Source organism: Prionailurus viverrinus, chromosome B2 (genome assembly GCF_022837055.1).
Source record: "Prionailurus viverrinus isolate Anna chromosome B2, UM_Priviv_1.0, whole genome shotgun sequence".
In the NCBI taxonomy this organism is placed as follows: Eukaryota; Metazoa; Chordata; class Mammalia; order Carnivora; family Felidae; genus Prionailurus; species Prionailurus viverrinus.
The window spans coordinates 22,151,612-22,171,886 of NC_062565.1; the positions used below are offsets into that span (position 1 = coordinate 22,151,612).

The 20,275-nt window shown below is 39.5% G+C and overlaps 1 protein-coding gene across 1 annotated transcript in view; it reads left to right on the plus strand.

The window, feature by feature from the left end:
• The window catches only part of F13A1 (coagulation factor XIII A chain), a 163,846-nt gene that overhangs the window by 83,941 nt on the left and 59,630 nt on the right, over window positions 1–20,275 (plus strand). The window contains exons 7-8 of the mRNA XM_047860279.1: window positions 8,945–9,119; window positions 12,394–12,532. Of these exons, the coding sequence (XP_047716235.1) occupies window positions 8,945–9,119; window positions 12,394–12,532 (314 nt within the window). The remainder of the gene's footprint in view (window positions 1–8,944; window positions 9,120–12,393; window positions 12,533–20,275) is intronic.

Below are 20,275 nucleotides of genomic sequence, written 5' to 3' on the forward strand. Positions count from 1 at the left end.
TATGATAGGTGTGTGTTTAATTTTTAAGAAACTGCCAAAGTGGTTGTACCATTTTACATCACCACCAACAGGGTATGAGAGTCCCAGGCATTCACATCTTCCCCAACATTTGATATCATCAGCCTTTTTTTATTTATTTAAATTTTAGTTAGCTAACATATAGTGCAATATTGGTCTCAGAAGTAGAATTCAGTGACTCATCACTTACATACACACCCAGTGCTTATCACAACAAGTGCCCTCCTTAATACCTATCATCCGTCTAGCGCATCTCCCACCCACCACCCTCCATCAATTCTCAGTTGTTCTGTATTGTCAAGAGTCTCAGATATCACCTCATGCCAGTCAGAGTGGCTAAAATGAACAAATCAGGAGACTATAGATGCTGGAGAGGATGTGGAGAAACGGGAACCCTCTTGCACTGTTGGTGGGAATGCAAACTGGTGCAGCCACTCTGGAACAGTATGGAGGTTCCTCAAAAAATTAAAAATAGATCTACCCTATGACCCAGCAGTATCACTGCTAGGAATTTACCCAAGGGATACAGGAGTCCTGTATGCATAGGGGCACTTGTACCCCAATGTTTATAGTAGCACTTTCAATAATAGCCAAATTATGAAAAGAGCCTAAATGTCCATCAACTGATGAATGGATAAAGAAATTGTGGGTTATATACACAATGGAATACTACATGGCAATGAGAAAGAATGAAATCTGGCCTTTTGTAGCAACATGGATGGAACTGGAGAGTGTTATGCTAAGTGAAATAAGTAATACAGAGAAAGACAGATGCCATATGTTTTCACTCTTATGTGGATCCTGAGAAACTTAACAGAAGTCCATGGGGGAGGGGAAAAAAAGAGGTTAGAGAGGGAAGGAGTCAAAGCATAAGAGACTCTTAAAAACTGAGAACAAACTGAGGGTTGATGGGGGGTAGGAGGGAGGGGAGGGTGGGTGATGGGTATTGAGGAAGGCACCTTTTGGGATGAGCACTGGGTGTTGTATGGAAACCAATTTGACAATAAATTTCATATTTAAAAAAAAAAAATAAAAAATAAAAATAAAGGGATAAAAGAGTCTCTTGTACTTTATTTCCCTCTCTTTGTTGAACCCTTTCCCATGTGCTCATCTGTTTTGTTTCTTAAATTCCATATTTGAGGGGCGCCTGGGTGGCGCAGTCGGTTAAGCGTCCGACTTCAGCCAGGTCACGATCTCGCGGTCCGGGAGTTCGAGCCCCGCGTCAGGCTCTGGGCTGATGGCTCAGAGCCTGGAGCCTGTTTCCGATTCTGTGTCTCCCTCTCTCTCTGCCCCTCCCCCGTTCATGCTCTGTCTCTCTCTGTCCCAAAAATAAAAAAAAATAAAAAAAAAAACGTTGAAAAAAAAAATTCCATATTTGAGTGAAATCATATGATATTTGTCTTTCTCTGATTGACTTATTTCATTTAACATAATACATTCTAGCTCCATCCACATCATGTCAAATGGTAAGATTTCACTCATTTTTATGGCTAAGTAATATTCCATTGTGTGTGTATACCACATCTTCTTCTTCTTCCATTCATCAGTTGATGAACATTTGGACTCTCTCCAGAGTTTGGCTACTGTTGATAATGCTACTATAGAAATCAAGGTGCATGTTCCCCTTAGAATCTCTATTTTTGTATCCTTTGGGTAAATACCTAATAGTGCAATTGTTGGATCATAGGGTAGTTCTATTTCTAGTTTTTTGAGGAACCTCCATACTATTCTCCAGAATGGCTGCACCAATTTGCATTCCCACCAGCAGTGCAAAAGGGTTCCCCTTTCGCCCATCCTCACCAACACCTGTTGTTTATTGTGTTGTTAATTTTAGCCTTTCTGACAGGTGTGAGGTGGTATCTCATCATGGTTTTTATTTGTATTTCCTTGATGATGACTGATGTTGAGCATCTTTTCATGTGCCTGTTAGTCATCTGGAGGTGTTCTTTGGAAAAGTGTCTATTCATGTCTTCTGCCCATTTCTTAACTGCATTGTTTTTTCAGTGTTGAGTTTAATAAGTTCTTTATAGATTTTGGATACTAACCCTTTATCAGATATGTTATTTGCCAATATCTTCTCTCATTCTATAGGCTGCCTTTTAGTTTTGTTGATTGTTTCCTTTGTTGTGAAGAAGCTTTTTATCTTGATGAAGTCCCAATTGTTCATGTTTGCTTTTGTTTCCCTTGCCTTCAGTGATGTGTCTAGTAAGAAGTTGCTGCAGCCAAGGTCAAAGAGGTTGCTGCATGTGTTCTCCTCTAGGATTTTGATGGTTTCCTGTCTCACATTTAGGTCTTTCATCCATTTTGAATTTATTTTTGTGTATGGTGTAAGAAAGTGGTTCAGTTTCAATTTTAGACTTTCTAACAGGTGTATAATGTTATCTCATTGTGGGTTTAATTTGCATTTCCCTCTGACTAATGATGTTGAGCATCTTTGGTTGTGTTTGTTTGCCATCCATGTATCTTCTTTGATGTGGTATCTGTTCAAATATTTTCCCCATGGTTTTAAATTTTGTTCTTTTTCTTATTATTGAGTTTATAGTGTTCTTTACATATTCTGAATACAAGTCCTTTACCACATATGTGATTTGCAAATATTTTCCCTCACTCTGGACATACCTTTTCATTCTCTTAATGATGTCTTTCAATGAGCAAAAGTTCATAATTTGATGAATTCCAATTAATTTGTAAGTATATCCTTATGAATCATTTTTATTTTCTCTCTTTCTTTCTTCTTTCTTTCTTTCTTTCTTTCTTCTTTTTTGTATTATATCAAAGAGATCTTTGCTTAACCAAAGGGTATAAATTATTTTTCCTGTTTTCTTCTGGAAGTTTATAGTCTTAGGCTTTATATTTAGGTATATGATCCATTTTGAGATAATTTTTTATATGGGACAAAGTATGCATCAAAGTTCATTTTTGCATATGAATATCCAATTGTTCCAGCACCATTTGTTGTAAAGATTATACTTTGATTATGAAATTATCTTTGCAACTTTGTCAAAAATTAGTTAACTATATTGCTGGAGTCTATTTCTGTGTTCTATATTGTGTTCCATTAATCTGTTTGCTTCCCTTTATGCCAAATAGTGTTGTGCTATTTTATTTAAAAAAGCATTACGTTTAAGTGTACTCAAATTCTATTTAATTTTAAGTCTTATTTAATCATTAAGTTTTGCTTTCACAGAAATAAAACTCTGAATTGCAACCGAAGACATTGCTAAACTTCAAATAAATGTTTCTTCACTACAAGAAATACTGTTTTTAACAGATCCCTCTAAGATTATTTAAAAACTATTAAAACCATTAAAAGAATAATTATATATTTTTAGATTATGTTTTAATTTTAGATGATGTTAATTATCTAAGAGAGACCAACACATTAAAACATCAATACTTCCATTCTTCCTCTCCTCTTTCCTCCCTCATGTCTAATCTTTTTAATATTGTTATCATTATATTATCAAATTTTAAAATTCATATTCATTCTGATACCATAATTCCCAAAGGTTTTTAAACATACATGAGTTTTTCTCATCACTAGATCTCTTACCACAGTGTCTCTGTTCCTGGGTTCTTTGTTTGATTCAGCCTTTAATTATCTTGATATCATTTTTCAAGTAGTTTGGTTATAATGGATGGTGTATTCCCTGAGATTCTTCATGTTTGAAAATGAGTGCTGGCTGCCTTTATACTTACAGAACCTCTTAGCTGTTCATAACATTCTTGGGCCAACCTTTCTTTCTCTCAGGACTGTGTAAATATTGATTGACTGTGTTTTGCCAGTGAATGGTGTTGTGGAGAAGTCTAAAGACAGCCTAATTTCCTCCCTTGTTGCTAGTTTGCATTTTCTGTCTATATGACTGAACAATTATTTCTTTATTCTTGAGTTTGAATAGCTTAATTAATTAAAGTTCCTAAGCAGTGAGAATTCTACATCAAGTCACCTCAGAGCACAGATTGTCCTTTTATTTATTTATTTTTAAATTTTTTAATGTTTATTTAATTTTGAGAGACAGATACAGAGCATGAACAGGGGAGAGGCAGAGAGAGAGGGGGGCACAGAATCCAAAGCAGACTCCAGGCTCTGAGCTGTCAGTATTGACCCTGACATGGGACTTGAACTCACTGGCCATGAGATCATGACCTGAGCTGAAGTCAGACTCTCAACTGACTGATTCACCCATGCACTCCTCAGATTGTCCTTTTAAAGTATAAATTCAATGTTTCCTCAATTAAGCAAAATTTTCTTATGTCATAAATACATATTGCTTCATTTATTGGGTTCTCTGTTTTAAAGATAATAATTATTCTTATGTTGTATCATCCTTTTTTCAATAACTATTACCTCATCTCCAAATAACTTAATCTTATTATATTTTCCATAGTATTTCCTTTATCTCAAGCTTTTTTCTATATCATTAATTTTATTTTTAACAATATCTACTCTGTTCCTTATAGTTTATACTTTATTTTTAGTTCCATGATGATGTCATTTGATCTTCAATTTGTTCATTTAGATCTATGATCTCCTAAGAGATTGTGAGAAAATTCCTTGTTTCCTACTTTTACTTTCTTCTATGTATTATTTTTTTTCATATTCTCTCTCCCTCTCTCTCACCCTCCCTCTCTCTCTCCATCTCTCTCTGTGTGCCTCTTCCTCCCTCTCTGCCCCCCTTTCCTTCCTCCTTCTCTGTCTCCCTCCCTCCTTCTCTTTCTCTTTCCCTTCCTTTCTCTCCCTCTTGCTCTCTCTCCCTATATTTCTCCCTCCCTTTCTCCCTCCCTCTCTCTCCTTCCCTCTTTCCCTATCTTCCTCTCTTTTTCTCCCTCCCTCCCTCTCTCCCTCTTTCTCTGTCTCCCTCCCTCTCTCCTCCTCTCTTTATCTCCCTCCCTCCCCCTCTGTCTCTCATCCCCTCTCTCTATCCCTTTCTTCCTTTCTCTCCCTCCCTTTCTCTCTCTCCTTCTCTCTCCTCCCTTCTTCCTTCTCTCCCTCCCCCTTTGCAAGTATAAATACTTGCATAACTTTCTCCAAGTGTCCTGTTTGCTCTAATATACTGTAGGTGAAATGTTGACACTTCCCAATCTAAGACTAGTTGGATTTCTCCTCTGAACTACAGTTTAAGGCAAATGTATTTCATTCTATCTACTCTCCAGTACCCTGAGAAAAGCTGGAAGGGGGAGGGAAGGGAAGCTGAAGAGATGGCAGAGTCTGTTAGAATACTGGAGCTCTGCTCTTCCTTTTAAGGTTCTGTTAAATTTCTCATCCGAGAATCCACCCCATCTAATTGGAGATGTAGCTCATGAAGGGCAGGGTAACTTTCAGACTCTAGGTCATTTCCCCACTGTAGTCCCAGAATGTCTCCCTCTTTAGAGGTGCAGACCATTTCTCACCCATTTCTCCACAGCAGTTGTTTCCACTGTTCTGGTCAGAACAAGAAAAAGATCAGCATTTTAATTTGGTTAGTTTCTTTACAGATTTTGAAATACTACTGAGAAGTCTCAGGATTTTGTGGACTTGACAGTAGGGCTTCTGAGAAACTGATGAGGGTCAGGTGCTGAGTCATGCTGCTTCTCTAGTCCAATACATATTCCTCAATTTTTCTTGGAACCAGGTTTTGTAGTTTGCTGAATTATGTTATGCCACTGGGTTGCTGATAATGACTGGGGGGGGGGGCCTGGTTTTTCACTGTTCCCATATTATAGATATTACAGGAGGACAATTTAGTGCAACCTCAATGTAGTTGAATAACACTCCCTGTCCAAAATCCTTGGCTCATGATGTCTCCTAGACCACCAATGATACAAGTCCAAGACATTTCATTCTGACACTGGTCAAACTCTGAGTTCATGACAGGGTATTAAAACAGTCAACTGTGGCATGAAGAAAGACCAGCATGCCCTTGAAGTTTCCCCCCAAACATATCTTGTTGTCTATGGAGGGAGATATTACTTTAACTCTTTACATGTGTCACTAAAGACTTACCTCTTTCAGTGTCTGGGCTCCTCAGAAATCAATATTCTAATTAGAAAACAGTAGCTAATCCAACCAAATGTTAATAAATGAGAGTTGTGATTTATCTAGCAACAGGGAAACAGCTCAGCATTCACAATTATAAGGTCTGTAGAGGAGAGAGCTTTTTTTTTTTTTCTCTTCCCCTTAGCTGACTGGGTTCAGCCAAATGCTATAAATAGTCCTCCTAGTTAATAGCTATCTGTTTGAAAATCAGTCATTAGAACCATAATTTAGGAACTTTTTTTCCTCTGAGATTCATAGGCCCTATTCTATTTCTCAAGGATAAGGATAAGGCAATGGTAATGTGAGTTAAACCTGAGACTGCCTATCCACAAAGACCAAACTACATCATAGCCTACCAAGGCACTCTTCAGGCTTCATTATAACAGACACAGATTTTTAAATAATCAATTCAACTGCAAAGAGAAATGTTGATCATAAATAGAGCCAAAATGGTTGACTAAACCCAGTTGCACCCCAGTCATTTCACAGAGTTACATGATAAAGTCAAAGTTTACATCAAAGGCATGAGTTTGCAATTAGCTGAACAAGGTCCTTCAGAAATCTTGAAAGAATTACTTTTTTTCTACATTAAACAAATAAACCAACTTTAACCTGACCAGACAGAATCAAGGAGGAGAAATAGTTTATCTAAATCAAATTGAATGGTGATCTAGAGAACACTTTCCAGAAGGACCCTCTTTGGGAAATGCCAAATACTCAGTGCTAGAGTAAATCTCGTATTTCAGTGGAAGGTTTGTCATTCACAGTAGAAGGTGTTTGCACATTTTACATGTTTTCTTCTGATATTTTATATTTATTTCATCTGCTATTGTTTATTTACATGATACCCATGCAGAGCTCCTAACAGGTGCCTGAACCTGCCATATTGTTTCATGTCACTAAGCATTTATTCAAACTGTTTCCACTATGTAGATGGTCTTGTCTGGCTCTCAGCCACTCAAGACCTAGCTTTCATGTAATTTCCTCTATTCAACCCACAACCACCACCACCCTCCAACCTGTTGAAACTGACTACTACCTCCTTTGGGCCTCCACCTTACCTGTACATCTTTCTGTCTTAGCATTAGTAAACTTTACTTCCACTTGATTGTTTTCTTGTTCATTTCTCTCCTGGGAGAAGGTCTTATTCCTATTCAGATATACAATACCTATATGCTTGTTGAATATACAAGTGGTTATTCAACCACTATTGAGCACCTACTCTTTGCCAATTCTTGCTAAAAGTAAAAAGACATAGATTTTTTTAAAATCTCTATTCCTAATGAACTTATGACCTAGTGAGGAGAATAGACTTCTATACAACTAAACTCAGTAAGCCTAAGAGAGGGCTCTGAGCAAGTGCTGAGGCTGAGCTGTTAACTGGCAAGGCATTGAACACATAAAGGCACTATATTTTAATGTATCTTCCATGGTTTTCATAATCCAAACACACCTGCTTCAATCATACATTTCACATTGCTTGCTAATATCTTCTCGGCATAGACTAAACCTAATGTTCTCAAGCTAATGTGCACGAAATCACCCTGGGATTTTGTTAAAATGCAGACTCTGACTCAGTAGGTTTATGGTGGGGACTGAGATCCTGCATTCCTAACAAGCTCCCTGGGGGGATACTGCTGCTGGTCCACAGACAACAGTTTGAAGAGCAAGGCTCTAACCCCTTGTCATGTCACCATATAACCATTGTTGAAGTGGTACCAGTTTTTAGAAAAGCTCCCTCTGCTCCTTACCTAGACGATCTTCTAACTATAATTAAACATGATGAAAGTAACACCAAGAGAGGTAAGATTCAATAGTGCCCTCCAAAAAACTGAGGCCATGAAAGGGTTACTTCTTAACCATTTTAATGTCTAAACACACAATGTCTTTTTTCCTGCTCTCGAGGTCTGCTGCTACCAGAAACTGTGGTCTGAATGTGCAGTAAGATTTTCCCAAATATTCAAGAATGCTATTTTTAAGTCTCCCCCCATACTTACACTATAATACCCAGGCCCTTCCTGTAAATGAAGATATCTTTTAACATAACTATAAACACTAATCATCTTTTTTTTTTAATTTTTTAATGTTTATTTATTTTTGAGAGAGAGACAGAGTACGAGCAGGGGAGGGGCAGAGAGAGAGGGACACATAGAATCAGAAGCAGCTCCAGGCCCGATGTGGGGCTTGAACTCACGAGCCATTAGATCATGACCTGAGCCAAAGTCAGACGCCCAACTGACTGAGCCACCCAAGTGCCCCTAAACCCAAATCTTAAGCAATCATAAAGGAAATACTTTTTTTATTGCAACTTGTTTAAAACAAACATTGTAAGGTATTCATAAGAATTTAATGTCTTACTAACTGTTAAGGGTTCCTATGACATCTGCTTACTTTTTCAGTTCATTAGAGTCTACAATTTATCATAAAAGTCAAAAGCCACTAGACCATCAGACTTTAGGCCCCCACTCTCCCTATCTGTCTTTTGTCATGTGTCAGTTTCGAATTCTCCTTCGACAAAGTCAAGGTCCCTCTTTGATCCCTATTTGAGCTGTCTTCTTTTGTGGGTGCTCTTCCTCTCTTCCTCACTACTCCAACCAGACCGTGTCCTAGGCATATCTTTTCCTAAGCATGTGGTGAAGACATTACAACTCTTCCTAGCTGCTATTCAATACCACCTTAACTTCGATAATATGTTATTTGAGAGGCAGCCTTGGCTATTTGGTTTTCTCTTGCACAGTTATTGTGTCACTTTCCCTGATGACACAACAGTGAATGGAACAGTAGTGGAATTGTTTTTATCATGAAGACATTTGGAAGGCACTGGATGCCTTAGCTTGCTTGATGTCAGAGACTAGAGGGAACTCTTCTAAATGTTCCTTCTTCCTTCTTACCACTCATGGTCTCATTTAGGTTAATGCCAAAGATGATGAAGGTGTCCTTGTTGGATCCTGGGACAACATCTATGCCTATGGTGTCCCCCCATCAGCCTGGACCGGAAGCGTTGACATTCTGTTGGAATACCAGAGTACGAAGAATCCAGTCCGGTATGGTCAGTGCTGGGTTTTTGCTGGTGTCTTTAACACATGTAAGTATCCAATTGAGTAACATTTTTTTAATGTAAAGGGAATTTTACTTGAAGACATTTTATCTATAAACTGGCAAAGAGATCTAGCAACCCCTGTTAGCTCTCTAGAATTTATGGATGGCTATTCTGGGATGTAGTCAATGCATAATTAAATTGTACTGGGCCAAATATGCTCATAGTTTCTCTTTGACTGCAGAATCTTTATAGAAAGGATGATGGACTATTTCCTACATAATCCATCACTCAACACCAAGAGAAATGGGAGGAAGGGGCCCAGGGGCAAAGAAATTTTGTGAGGGAAAAGATATGCCATTTTCTTTTCAGTAACCACCCCCCCCCCCCGCATTTTAAAAAGACTAAATTAACAAAATTTTAAGTGATAAATAATAAAAGATATATACTGTTTATTTGTTATTGAAAATGTTATAAATATGCTTATTACTCTCCTATTGTTTATCACTGAGAAGTTTTATAAATATATGCACTTAATTTTTACCATAACTGTGGTAGGGATTGTGACAGGTGGTCTCATCTCCATTTTTACATGCAAATCTCAATGCCCCTGAGCAATTAGATATCAGAACTTAATGAACAATCTTTACTCCCTAGTTTCCCTTTTAGTTTTTAATCCACCCAACATCTAATCTATAGGGGAAAACATATGAGAACAGAATTATTCTCCTCAGCCTCATGCATCATTTTTTGAAATGGCATTTGCTTCTCTAGATCTGGACAACATTATTGTTAATTCAGTGAATATTTTTAAAAATACATTTATCTCAGTATGTCTTCATCATTGGTAATGATTTCCATTCACTTGCCATTTCTACAGCCTTGGAGAAAACATTAAGCTCAAGTTGGAGTGTCCTTTCTGCTTGCTCGTTAATAAAAAATGTTTTTTACCTAGTTAGCATTTTTTCTTTTAATCAGAAAAATCAAGGAGGGACTGGTGGCTGGAAGCCAGGATGAGGCCATTTTTTATAAATGATCATGAAGCCTCACAGTTTTAGCTCAAAGTTGTAATAGTCCAAGATTAGCCAGTGATAGCCAAGTGGAAAGAAATTGTGAGTCTTGTGTTGTGTGTTTTGATTTTCTATGGGATTCAACTAGGTAAGATTATTTTCTTAGTCATTTGCATATATCCAAGGGCTAAAGTAATATATTTAGAAGAAATAAAGAAATAAAGGCCAGTGTATCAGTTTTGTAGAAGTGCTGGTCTCTGATGTTCTAGCAGAAGTTAAACTTTATGATGGAATAACAATTAGAGGTAGCCCCCTCCCTCACCGTTCCCAAGCCCAGACCATGTGGAGGGTACGCTATGGGAGAAGCTTCTCATAGGAAATTCCTCCAGGAACACAGAAAGGACCCTCTCTCCCTTGTGTCTTCCTGCTGTCTACAATTTCACTATCCCAATGTAATTCCTTCAGGCTTAGAACCAGATAAAATAGTGAACACCTTCCATCCATTTACGCTTTTCTTTCACTGTTTTATATTTATAATTTGTATATTTGTTACTTTATTGCTTAACAATGCTAAACATTCACATCTTAAAAAATAATTATTTTTTTATTTTTTATTTTTTAAAATTTACATCCAAATTAGCATATAGTGCAACAATGATTTCAGGAGTAGATTCTTTAGTGCCCCTTACCCATTTAGCCCATCCCCCCTCCCACAACCCCTCAAGTAACCCTCAGTTTGTTCTCCATATTTACGAGTCTCTTCTGTTTTGTCCCCATCCCTGTTTTTATGTTATTTTTGTTTCCCTTCCCCTATGTTCATCTTTTTTTTTCTCTTAAAGTCCTCATATGAGTGAAGTCATATGATTTTTGTCTTTCTCTGACTGACTAATTTCACTTAGCATAATACCCTCCAGTTCCATCCACATAGTTGCAAATGGCAAGATTTCATTCTTTTTGATTGCCAATTAATGCTCCATTGTATATATATATATATATATATATATATATACCACATCTTCTTTATCCATTCATCCATCGATGGACATTTGGGCTCTTTCCATACTTTGACTATTGTTGATAGTGCTGCTGTAAACATTGGGGTGCATGTGTCCCTTCGAAACAGCACACCTGTATCCCATGGATAAATGCCTAGTAGTGCATTTGCTGTGTCATAGGGTAGTTCTATTTTTAGTTTTTTGAGGAACCTCCATACTGTTTTCCAGAATGGCTGCACCAGCTTGCATTCCCACATTTATGCTTTTTGTATGAAAGAGTCATCAAGTCTATTCCTGAAAACAGGCTTTGGTGGTAAGCTAAGGCAGAAGCACAATGTGAGGAAGTCACAGTAAGAATAAACCCCAAGAGGGAAGTTGGGAGGAAGGTGCTGCTGGTGCCCCAGTATCAGGCTTCACCTGTCCTTAACATTATGAGTTTGGCAGACTCTGGAACAAGCCTCATTTTGGGAATTAGTGGTCAGCCTGAAATAGAACTAGGGTGCCAATCATATTACTGGTAAAACCATGCCTTGAATAGGGTCTGTGAATCGATAGAGGAAGACAGAAGCAGGAAGCGGGTGGTAAGTGCCATCATTTTTGTTTAGGGTATTAAGTCCATTAATGAGGACACTTGAACGCTACCAGACTTAAGTTTGGACTTTCAAGGTTGTTCTATTGAAGGAGGTGGATAGTCTTTGGTTAAAAATGCTAAACTATTCTGAGGGGGAAAAAAGGCAAGCCAAGTCATTAATCTTAAAATTGTCAGCTGAATTATTTTCAATGAGCCCTGATGTCTGGCATCCTGGGAGCCAGGGAGGGCATTTGGATTGACTTTAATCATTAGGTACATATGGCAAGAGATGCATCCAGGTAATTTATTATCTAGCAATTAAAATGAATCTGTAGTGTCACCCTCTACCAAGTGTCACAAGAGCAAATTCAAACCAGGAGAGCTAACACCACTGAGGCCCTCTCTCATAGCTTCCTATTAGCTGAGTTTTTTTTAAATTATTTTCAGCAACATAGTCCCATTAGATGAACTAAAATAATATGACTTTAATGACTGTATGATTAGCAAGTAAACAATTGTAACCCTGTTATTGGGATTTTACTCCTTTTATTCCACTTATTTTGAATGATCACACAGCAAGATTTCTATCCATAGTCCCAAAGCTTGACAGTAGTCCCCCTTCTTCAGTATGGAACATTTGAGGACAACCCGTGCAAAGAAGGAAATCCCTTATGAGAAGGGATTGTTCACTATGTATTTACTACATTTTGGTGATGGGTTTCATTGTGGTCTGTCCTTGCTTCCAGTTTTGCGATGCCTTGGGATACCAGCGAGAGTTGTTACCAATTATTTCTCAGCCCATGATAATGATGCCAATTTGCAAATGGACATCTTCCTGGAAGAAGATGGGAACGTGAACTCCAAACTCACCAAGGATTCGGTGTGGTGAGTTTGATTTACAAGGGCATTTGCTGATATCATATTAAAGTGATATTACACATTTACCACAAGACAGGCTAGGCCTAATGTTTCTTCCCATTCTATTTTAAGGATTGTTCAATACCATAGTCAGAAATGTCTGATTGGCAGAGATTGTTTTCAGCTAATGAATGAAAAATGTTACTGAACAGGCAGTTTGCGTTTCTAGTAATAAAGATCGATCATTGCATTATGACAGCAACCACTGAAAAAGCCCATAGTTTTAGCTATGCCTTTAGGCCAGAGCCCACAGTAGCTGCTCTCTACTTTAGCATAAGAATATTATGGTGAATGGCAGACATATGGGAACCCAGCATTCTCTTTCTCAATACTCTAAGAGTAATATATCTAACAATTATTAAGCACTTACTATGTACCAGTATCTGTGTGTAGTCAATCGTATCTTATTCTTTGAACAGCTTTATCATGTGGATTCTTATTATATCGCCATTTACAGATGAGGAAACTGAGGCCCAGAAAGGTTAAAGTAATTTGCTCAAGGTCAAATACTTGAGAAGCCGAGAATAAAATGCAAATACACCTGACCCTTAACCACATTTTTTTTTTTTGCCTTTGCAATATGGGATTGCTCTTGGAATGTAAAGATGTGGTTCTTCTTGATTTGTGATTTCATCTTTCAATCAGAAATAGAAATGGGAGTCTGGGGCGCCTGGGTGGGTGCCTCAGTTGGTCAACCGTCTGACTTCGGCTCAGGTCATGATCTCATGGTTCATGAGTTCAAGCCCTGCATCGGGCTCTGTGCTGACAGCTCGGAGCCTGGAGCCTGCTTTGGATTCTGTGTCTCCCTTTCTCTCTGACCCTCCCCTCCTTGCGCTCTGTCTGTCTGTCTCTCTCTCTCTCAAAAATAAACATTAAAAAAAAGTTTAAAGATTATTTTAAAAAAAGAAATAGAAATGGGAGTAAAGTTGAAATTGTTACTAGTACCAACCACATAGTTCTTTCACTGCCCTGAACAACTTCATCACAAGCTGACTATGGGGAGTTTAAGATCCCAAAGAAATTTCCTTAGTCCACAGGACCTGCTCAGTCCAAAACAATATTCTAAAAGGAGGGGAGAAATCCAAATGTAAAAGATATTTATGGAGGTCTGCATGGGGGAAAACTGCCAGGCATTGAACTAGTTGGAATTTCCAAGCCAAAAATGTGTCTCCTATGGTTGTTCTTTATAAGTAATAAAGCTAAAAACACTGTCAGTTGTAAAAGCATACGAATGGGGATAGGAGGAAGTTACAAGCTCATTTTAAGAGAAATTAAAAGTTAGAAGTGCCTTAACTCCCCCGTGTTACAGGAATGAATCCCAGTTGTAGGAGCAGCGTTAACTTGCCAGTGCTGGTAAACGCTCATTTGAGGATGTTGCAAGGAGGAAATCGCCGAACTAGTAGCAGAGTGCTACTATGAATAAAAAACAGTGCCGTTCATTTGAAGGGAATGATCTGAGCAATGGTAAGCAAGAGAGGACAGGCAAGACAAAACCTCACCTCTATAAATTGAACAGCAATTTAAAGCATCATTTAAGCCCTTGGAATTACAGTATAGCAGCCCTGAATGTATATGGAATGACAAAAACAGACCAAAATAGCTGCCCCAAAAGCCTGTTGTCACAGTTTAAAATGGCAAAATGAGAATTATTTGGTATTCTGTACTGCACACCTTTTCCTTAAATACACACACGCGCGCACACACACACACACACACTTAATGCCCTTGTAGCCAACTGTGGCTGGAAATGATTCCTCCCTATTGGTCTAAATGCCCCCATCATAAATCTCAGTGGGCACCCTAGCAAATAACCCCATGTAGCCCTAAACAAAATTGATACAAAATTGTGAAGCTGATAGATTTTGTTCTTGGTAACCCTTTCCTCTTTCGGCTTTCTACTTGAATTCCTTTCCCTGTCCCTGTTGCCCGTTGCTCCCTCATTGCCTTCCACAAATGTCCCATCACCCTGGGACTATGATTCCTGATTGGAGACCCTTGCCCATCCTCCACCACCGGACCACTGCCCTAGGCTCCTCTTCCCTCCCCGTGCTTGGTGCATGGTGGGTTTTCAATATATGGTGACTAACGTCTCACTAACCCAACCTGGGACACAACTGACCATGGAGCACAAAGATTAAAGGCTCAGTAAGGTCTGAGTCCAAAGCTTGGCTCTGCCATTGACCAGCTGTGTGACCTTGGGCAAGGCATAACCTCTCTGTGCCTCTTTCCTCCTCTAAAGCAAATTTCCTATTTCATTCAGCACAGAGCCAAGCATAACAGGTGCCTAATGAGTGTTAGCTGTTATTATTGCCTTCATTATTAGTCACACAGCTGGAATTTCTTGGAGGCGGTATGTTGCCATCAACCTAAGCACATTGAAGCAGTCTGAAAAAGAGGGGTGTGTCCCATGTCCTAAGATGACTGAGCTATTTCTTTCACTTTGGAATATTTTTAAAACAAAAGCAGAAATCTGTGTCTACCCCAACCCTCCCAGTGCAAACACTAGTGGATCCTACCAACTATAGATGTTCCATAAAACCAAAAGTATTTCTGAGACCCTCTTTGATTGAAAAAGCTGGTAGGGACTTTCCCTGGACACATCAATCAATACATGGTCCCCACCTCCACACACCCCCACAGCAAGCTCTCGCTTAGACAGTTACTTGCTGTGTGACCTTGAGAAAATGACTTCACCTCTCTGAGGCTTCAGTTTCTTCATCAGTAGAATGAGGATAACCATTTCCTGAAGGGGAAGCTGTGACAATTCAATGAGGTAATATAGGTAAAGTACTTACTGTAGTGCTAGGCCCAGACTTCTCAGTGCTCCTCAGTGCCTGCTCCTTAGATCAGTAATGGCCACTGGTAAGAAGCAGGAGCTGCCTGAGCTATAGTTTGTCGGGGGGCAGAAGGCTGACAGAGGCTGAGGTGAGGGCAGGGAGGATTTGGTGGTCATCAGCTGAGCATTGAGAAGCCAGTACAGCATAGCTTGACAACACACAGCCTAACGAATCTCCTAGCAGGGATCTCAGGAGTAAGTGCCGTCCCCACAAGGTCCTGGACCCACTACCCTCCTCAGCCTCCAGTCAGACAAACTTGCCCCAACTACCTCTTGATTTGTGTGTGATTCTTGCCCTCCTTGCCCTGCCCCCTCCTCTCTTTCTAAAGGCAACCATGAGAATGACTTCTTGGTATCTCTGTCTTGTGCCTCCATCATCTCTTCAACACTGAGGTGTCCTGGTGGTACACAGTTTGTGGTGAATTAATTTGTCCAGTGGGCCCCAGTGGCCCAGGGTGTCCTCTTCCTTGTGACTCAGCAAAGCCCAGTGTACCCAGAGCAGAAGTAAGCCAGTGTGAAGGGTTCAGAGGGAGAGTGCAAGAATGCTTTCAAGGGCATATTATCCTCAGCACTCCCCAAGACCAAGGTGGCTGAAGTGTGGGGTTTCAGTCCATGCCTTGACTCTTCTCCCTCTAGCTCCACAGACTGTGGAGGGCTGACTGCTTATTTTCCTGCTTCCTGGTTTGCCACCTCAGATCCCTGAATGGTAGACGTTCCTCGAAAGTGCCTCGCCTCACAGGGGGCCGTTTTGCACAGAGCGGACACACCGCTGATGCCCACAGAGGGAAGAGTCAGTCCCCTTCTTAGCAATTCAGGAGAGGGAGGGGCCAAGCCACCTTGGAAGGGCACAGCTGGACAAAATAATTGGACCTCACAGTAGCAGATGAAATTCTGAGAAGGCCAACGCAAGGTAACATATCCTGGAAGGAACAATTTAAGCCTCCTGTCCCCTGTGTGCCAATGGGTTTTGAATTATGTGTAACCTCTGGAGGAAGGCATCTATGAATCACTGCGGACAGTTTAATGAAGATGCTTGTGCGATGTTTAGCTGCAGTGCAAACAGTGAATAGGGATATGAGGGCTCGTTGAGGAGGGAGAACACAGCTCACTCTGATGGGCAGGGGTAAGGTGACGGTTTGGCCTCACCTTGAAAGAGCTCAGTCTGATCACCTCATTATATGACTATCACAGTGGAAATGGAAACAATTTTCAAAGAAAAGGATGGTGGCACTTATTAGTGTCACGAAGGTATTTCCGTGAACAGCTCTTCTCCTTGTAAATGAAAGCGTTTATCCTGTGTCCTTTTTGCTGGAGAGGATGTAGTCAGATTTGATGATTCTGGGTGAAAGAACTATGCCCACCTCATGGCTGGCCCCCACCAGACTGCAGCCCCCACAGGGGGAGCAGTGTCTGATCTAATTTATTTTCACTTGTTTTGCCAGCATGTAACAGGGTGCAGGGCACAGAGCAAGGACTTAATAAATGGAATTGGTTGGAAAACATTTTTAATGCTCATTTAACTGAATAAGTGTCATTTAATTCATTTAACAAACACTATTGTGCACTAATATGTCCAAATATCAGATGCTAAGGATTCAGAGAGAAATTAGCCACTACCCTTGAGGAGCTTGATCCAATGTTCGTGGATGAGACAACCATGTATAGAACTGTATAAAATATAACACCAGGCAGCATGGAGATGAGGGAAAGGGGCTTCGATTCTAAGCCCAGGGGAGCAAAGGCAAAGGCTGTTCACCTGGGAAGTGCCCATGGGCTCAAATTCATTACCCCCCTGTAATCATCTGGCTGTGCTGTTCACAGATAGAATGTCAGGGAAATGACCTTGGCCCACAGATGAAACTCAAGGATATTCCTGTAAAAGTCTAAAGCACCAAGATGAGACAACCAGAGATCAATCTGCTTCAAGAACCAGGCAGGCAGGAAGGAAAGCTTATGCAGAGTTAGCCTGTGTTCGTATGACCACAGATGTTGAATATCCAAACTTGCTCTAACTTGCCTTCCAGCCCCTTGCCACTCCTTTCCTCTATGCCATCAAGAACACCTGGCTCTTTGCCTGCTTTCCTGAAGGAGCTGATACCCCCAGGCTGTGCATTCAGTGAGAAGTTGGATCCTTGTTCTCCACCTCTCACCACCTTTTCTGCTTCTCTACCCTCTAAGTGTCTAATCTCTGGCTTCTTTAAGGACAAACCCACTCCTCACTCTCTTAGTTTTAGAGGTCCAACAGCCAACAGTGTCCCAAATTCCCTCTGGAAGACAACAGCTCTCTAGATCCCATGACTTCTTTTTGTTCAGTTTCTAAGCCACTCCTCCCCATGTCCCTTTCCATCCTGCTCACATTCCCAGGGAAGTTGTTCAACTCCTGACAATGGAGCTTCAAGAGAGATGGGCGGAAGCTCGTGCTATCCATGCCCTCAGGATGTGAAGAGAAGGGGGCTGAGCACATGCGTGTATGCCAAGATCCATAGCTGACCCGTCTGCTTCTTGAGGTCCAGCTGATTGGCCAATTGGCAGATGTAGAAAACATCCTAACTCAAAGTTTTAAACATTTTATATGATATTAAAGATAATTGGGAAAATGGTGAACACTAAAACAACCAGCAAGTCTTTACCTCCTTTATTGCCTTTTCATTTGAAATTCAGGAGGTTTGATTAAACTGGTGTTTTCAATTTAATTTTTGAAAATAATTGTGAACAAGCACATTTGTATTTATCCGTTTCAGCTCAAAGTTGCAAAAATCTAAGCATTAGTCAGTGATCCAAGTGGAAAGTAATCACAATTTTATTTCGTTTTTCCCCAAGGCATCATGGAAAAACACTATATCCAGTCAGACTATTCTTGTAATTTTTTTCCCTCCCTCTCTTCTCTCCATGATGTAAGGTAATACAATTAGCTCTGCCACTAATTAGCTGGGTCACTTTGGGCAAGTTGCTTGATTTCTCTGGGCTGTAATGTTCTCATATGTAAATGTATGAGTTTGGTCTTAATTATCTCTAGGGAGATTTCTAGCTTCCCCCTCAAAAAAAAAAGTTTTAATAAATTTCACTGTTCTTCCAGCAAGGGCTTTCCTCTCATAATTCCAGAAAGTTCTAGAATGTAGAAGTACCATATGCTTCTACAAAGGTAGAGCATAGTTCTCTACCACTTGCTCTCTGTGAAGACCTGTTCATCTGCACAGGGCCAGCTGTGATCCACTCACTAGGTGCTGCTTTGCAAATTGACTTCACATCAGCTCTCAAGGAAGGAAAAAAAAATCAAACAGACACCACAGAAAAATTTTGTAGTTTTTGGCATCAGTGAATCTCGTTCTTTTACAAAAATTCCAACTTCCTTCAACACTTGTTGGAAAGAGTACAGTTGTTATTGTTTTATTTTTTTTTTCACTCTAAATGCAAAAATCTCTGCTGCAATGGGAAGTATTGACTCTATCAATAAAGCTCTTGGGAAACAAGTTTTAGAGCAGAAATTAAGCAGCCTTCACACCTGGAGGCCAGCACGGGATATAACACTGATCCTAATTCTCATTGCAGTCTCTGCACTGGGCATACTGGTTTGCATATTGTAGGTGTGTTTTTGAAGTTTAGATTGATCTATGTTGTACATTGCTTTAGAGACTCAGTGTGTTCCAGCTAGTTGGACTTTCAGATTCTTGTATAATACTAAGCTTTAATTACTGTATGTGCAAAAAAGGATTATACAAAAACTAATTCCAGATGAAAAAAAGTAGAGAAAATTTTCTGAATATAGACCAAACTGCTTACAGATGTTTGTAAAACTAACCTGTGATACATCCAGGCTACCAATTCCAAACATCTACAGAAGACATTCTTTTCAAATAGATTATCTTTTTTTTTTTAACTCATACTTTCTTTTTTTTTTTAATTAATTAATTTATTTTTTTTAATGTTTATTTACTTTTGAGACAGAGAGAGACAGAGCATGAACTGGGGAGGGTCAGGAGAGAGAGGGAGACGCAGAATCTGAAGCAGGCTCCAGGCTCTGAGCTGTCAGCACAGAGCCCGACGCGGGGCTTGAACCCACGGACTGTGAGATCATGACCTGAGCCGAAGTCGGACACTCAACCGACTGAGCCACCCAGGCGCCCCAAATAGATTATCTTTTTAATGTTACCGTCAGCCAAATTGTCTTTGAGGGACTCCTCTAGAACAAGATCATGAGTTCTGTCACTAGAGAATGAAGAATATGCACTCTGAATCTATACCAGAGCCTTGAAGAAAGGATGGTAAAAGTTATTTGCCACCTCCAAAGAATCAAAATAGCTCATGCTTATGGAGTGCTTCCATTGTGCCAGGTTCTGATCTAACTGGGTGACACATAATAACTTGTTTGATCTTTTTAACAACCTGTTAGGGTGCTTGCTATTATTGTCTCCTTTTATAGATGAAGAAACTGAGGCACAGTAACCTAAACATAGTCAGCAGCCAATAAGTGGCATAGCCTGAATTACAAACCCAAAGGGGTTAACTCTAGAGCTCACTTTTTAAATAATACTTTTACTGAAATATAATTAACATAGCAGTAATTTTAAAATTACAAGATTTTATATTGGGCTTACAATATAGAAAGATATAATCTAAATTATAATAATAGCACAAAGGACAAAGGGAATGGAACAAAGTTTTTGTACGTTATTAAAAATAGGTTGGTATTAATCTGAACTAGAGTTTTCAGTTAGAATGTTAATTATAATCCCAGGGAAACTACTAAAGAAAAACTGAAAAAAATATATAGTAAAAGAAACAGAGAAAGAACTAAAATGGCATACTAGAAAATATCTTTTTACACAAAGTAAAGAAGGAATGAGGAATAAAGAAGAAAAAGAACATAATACATA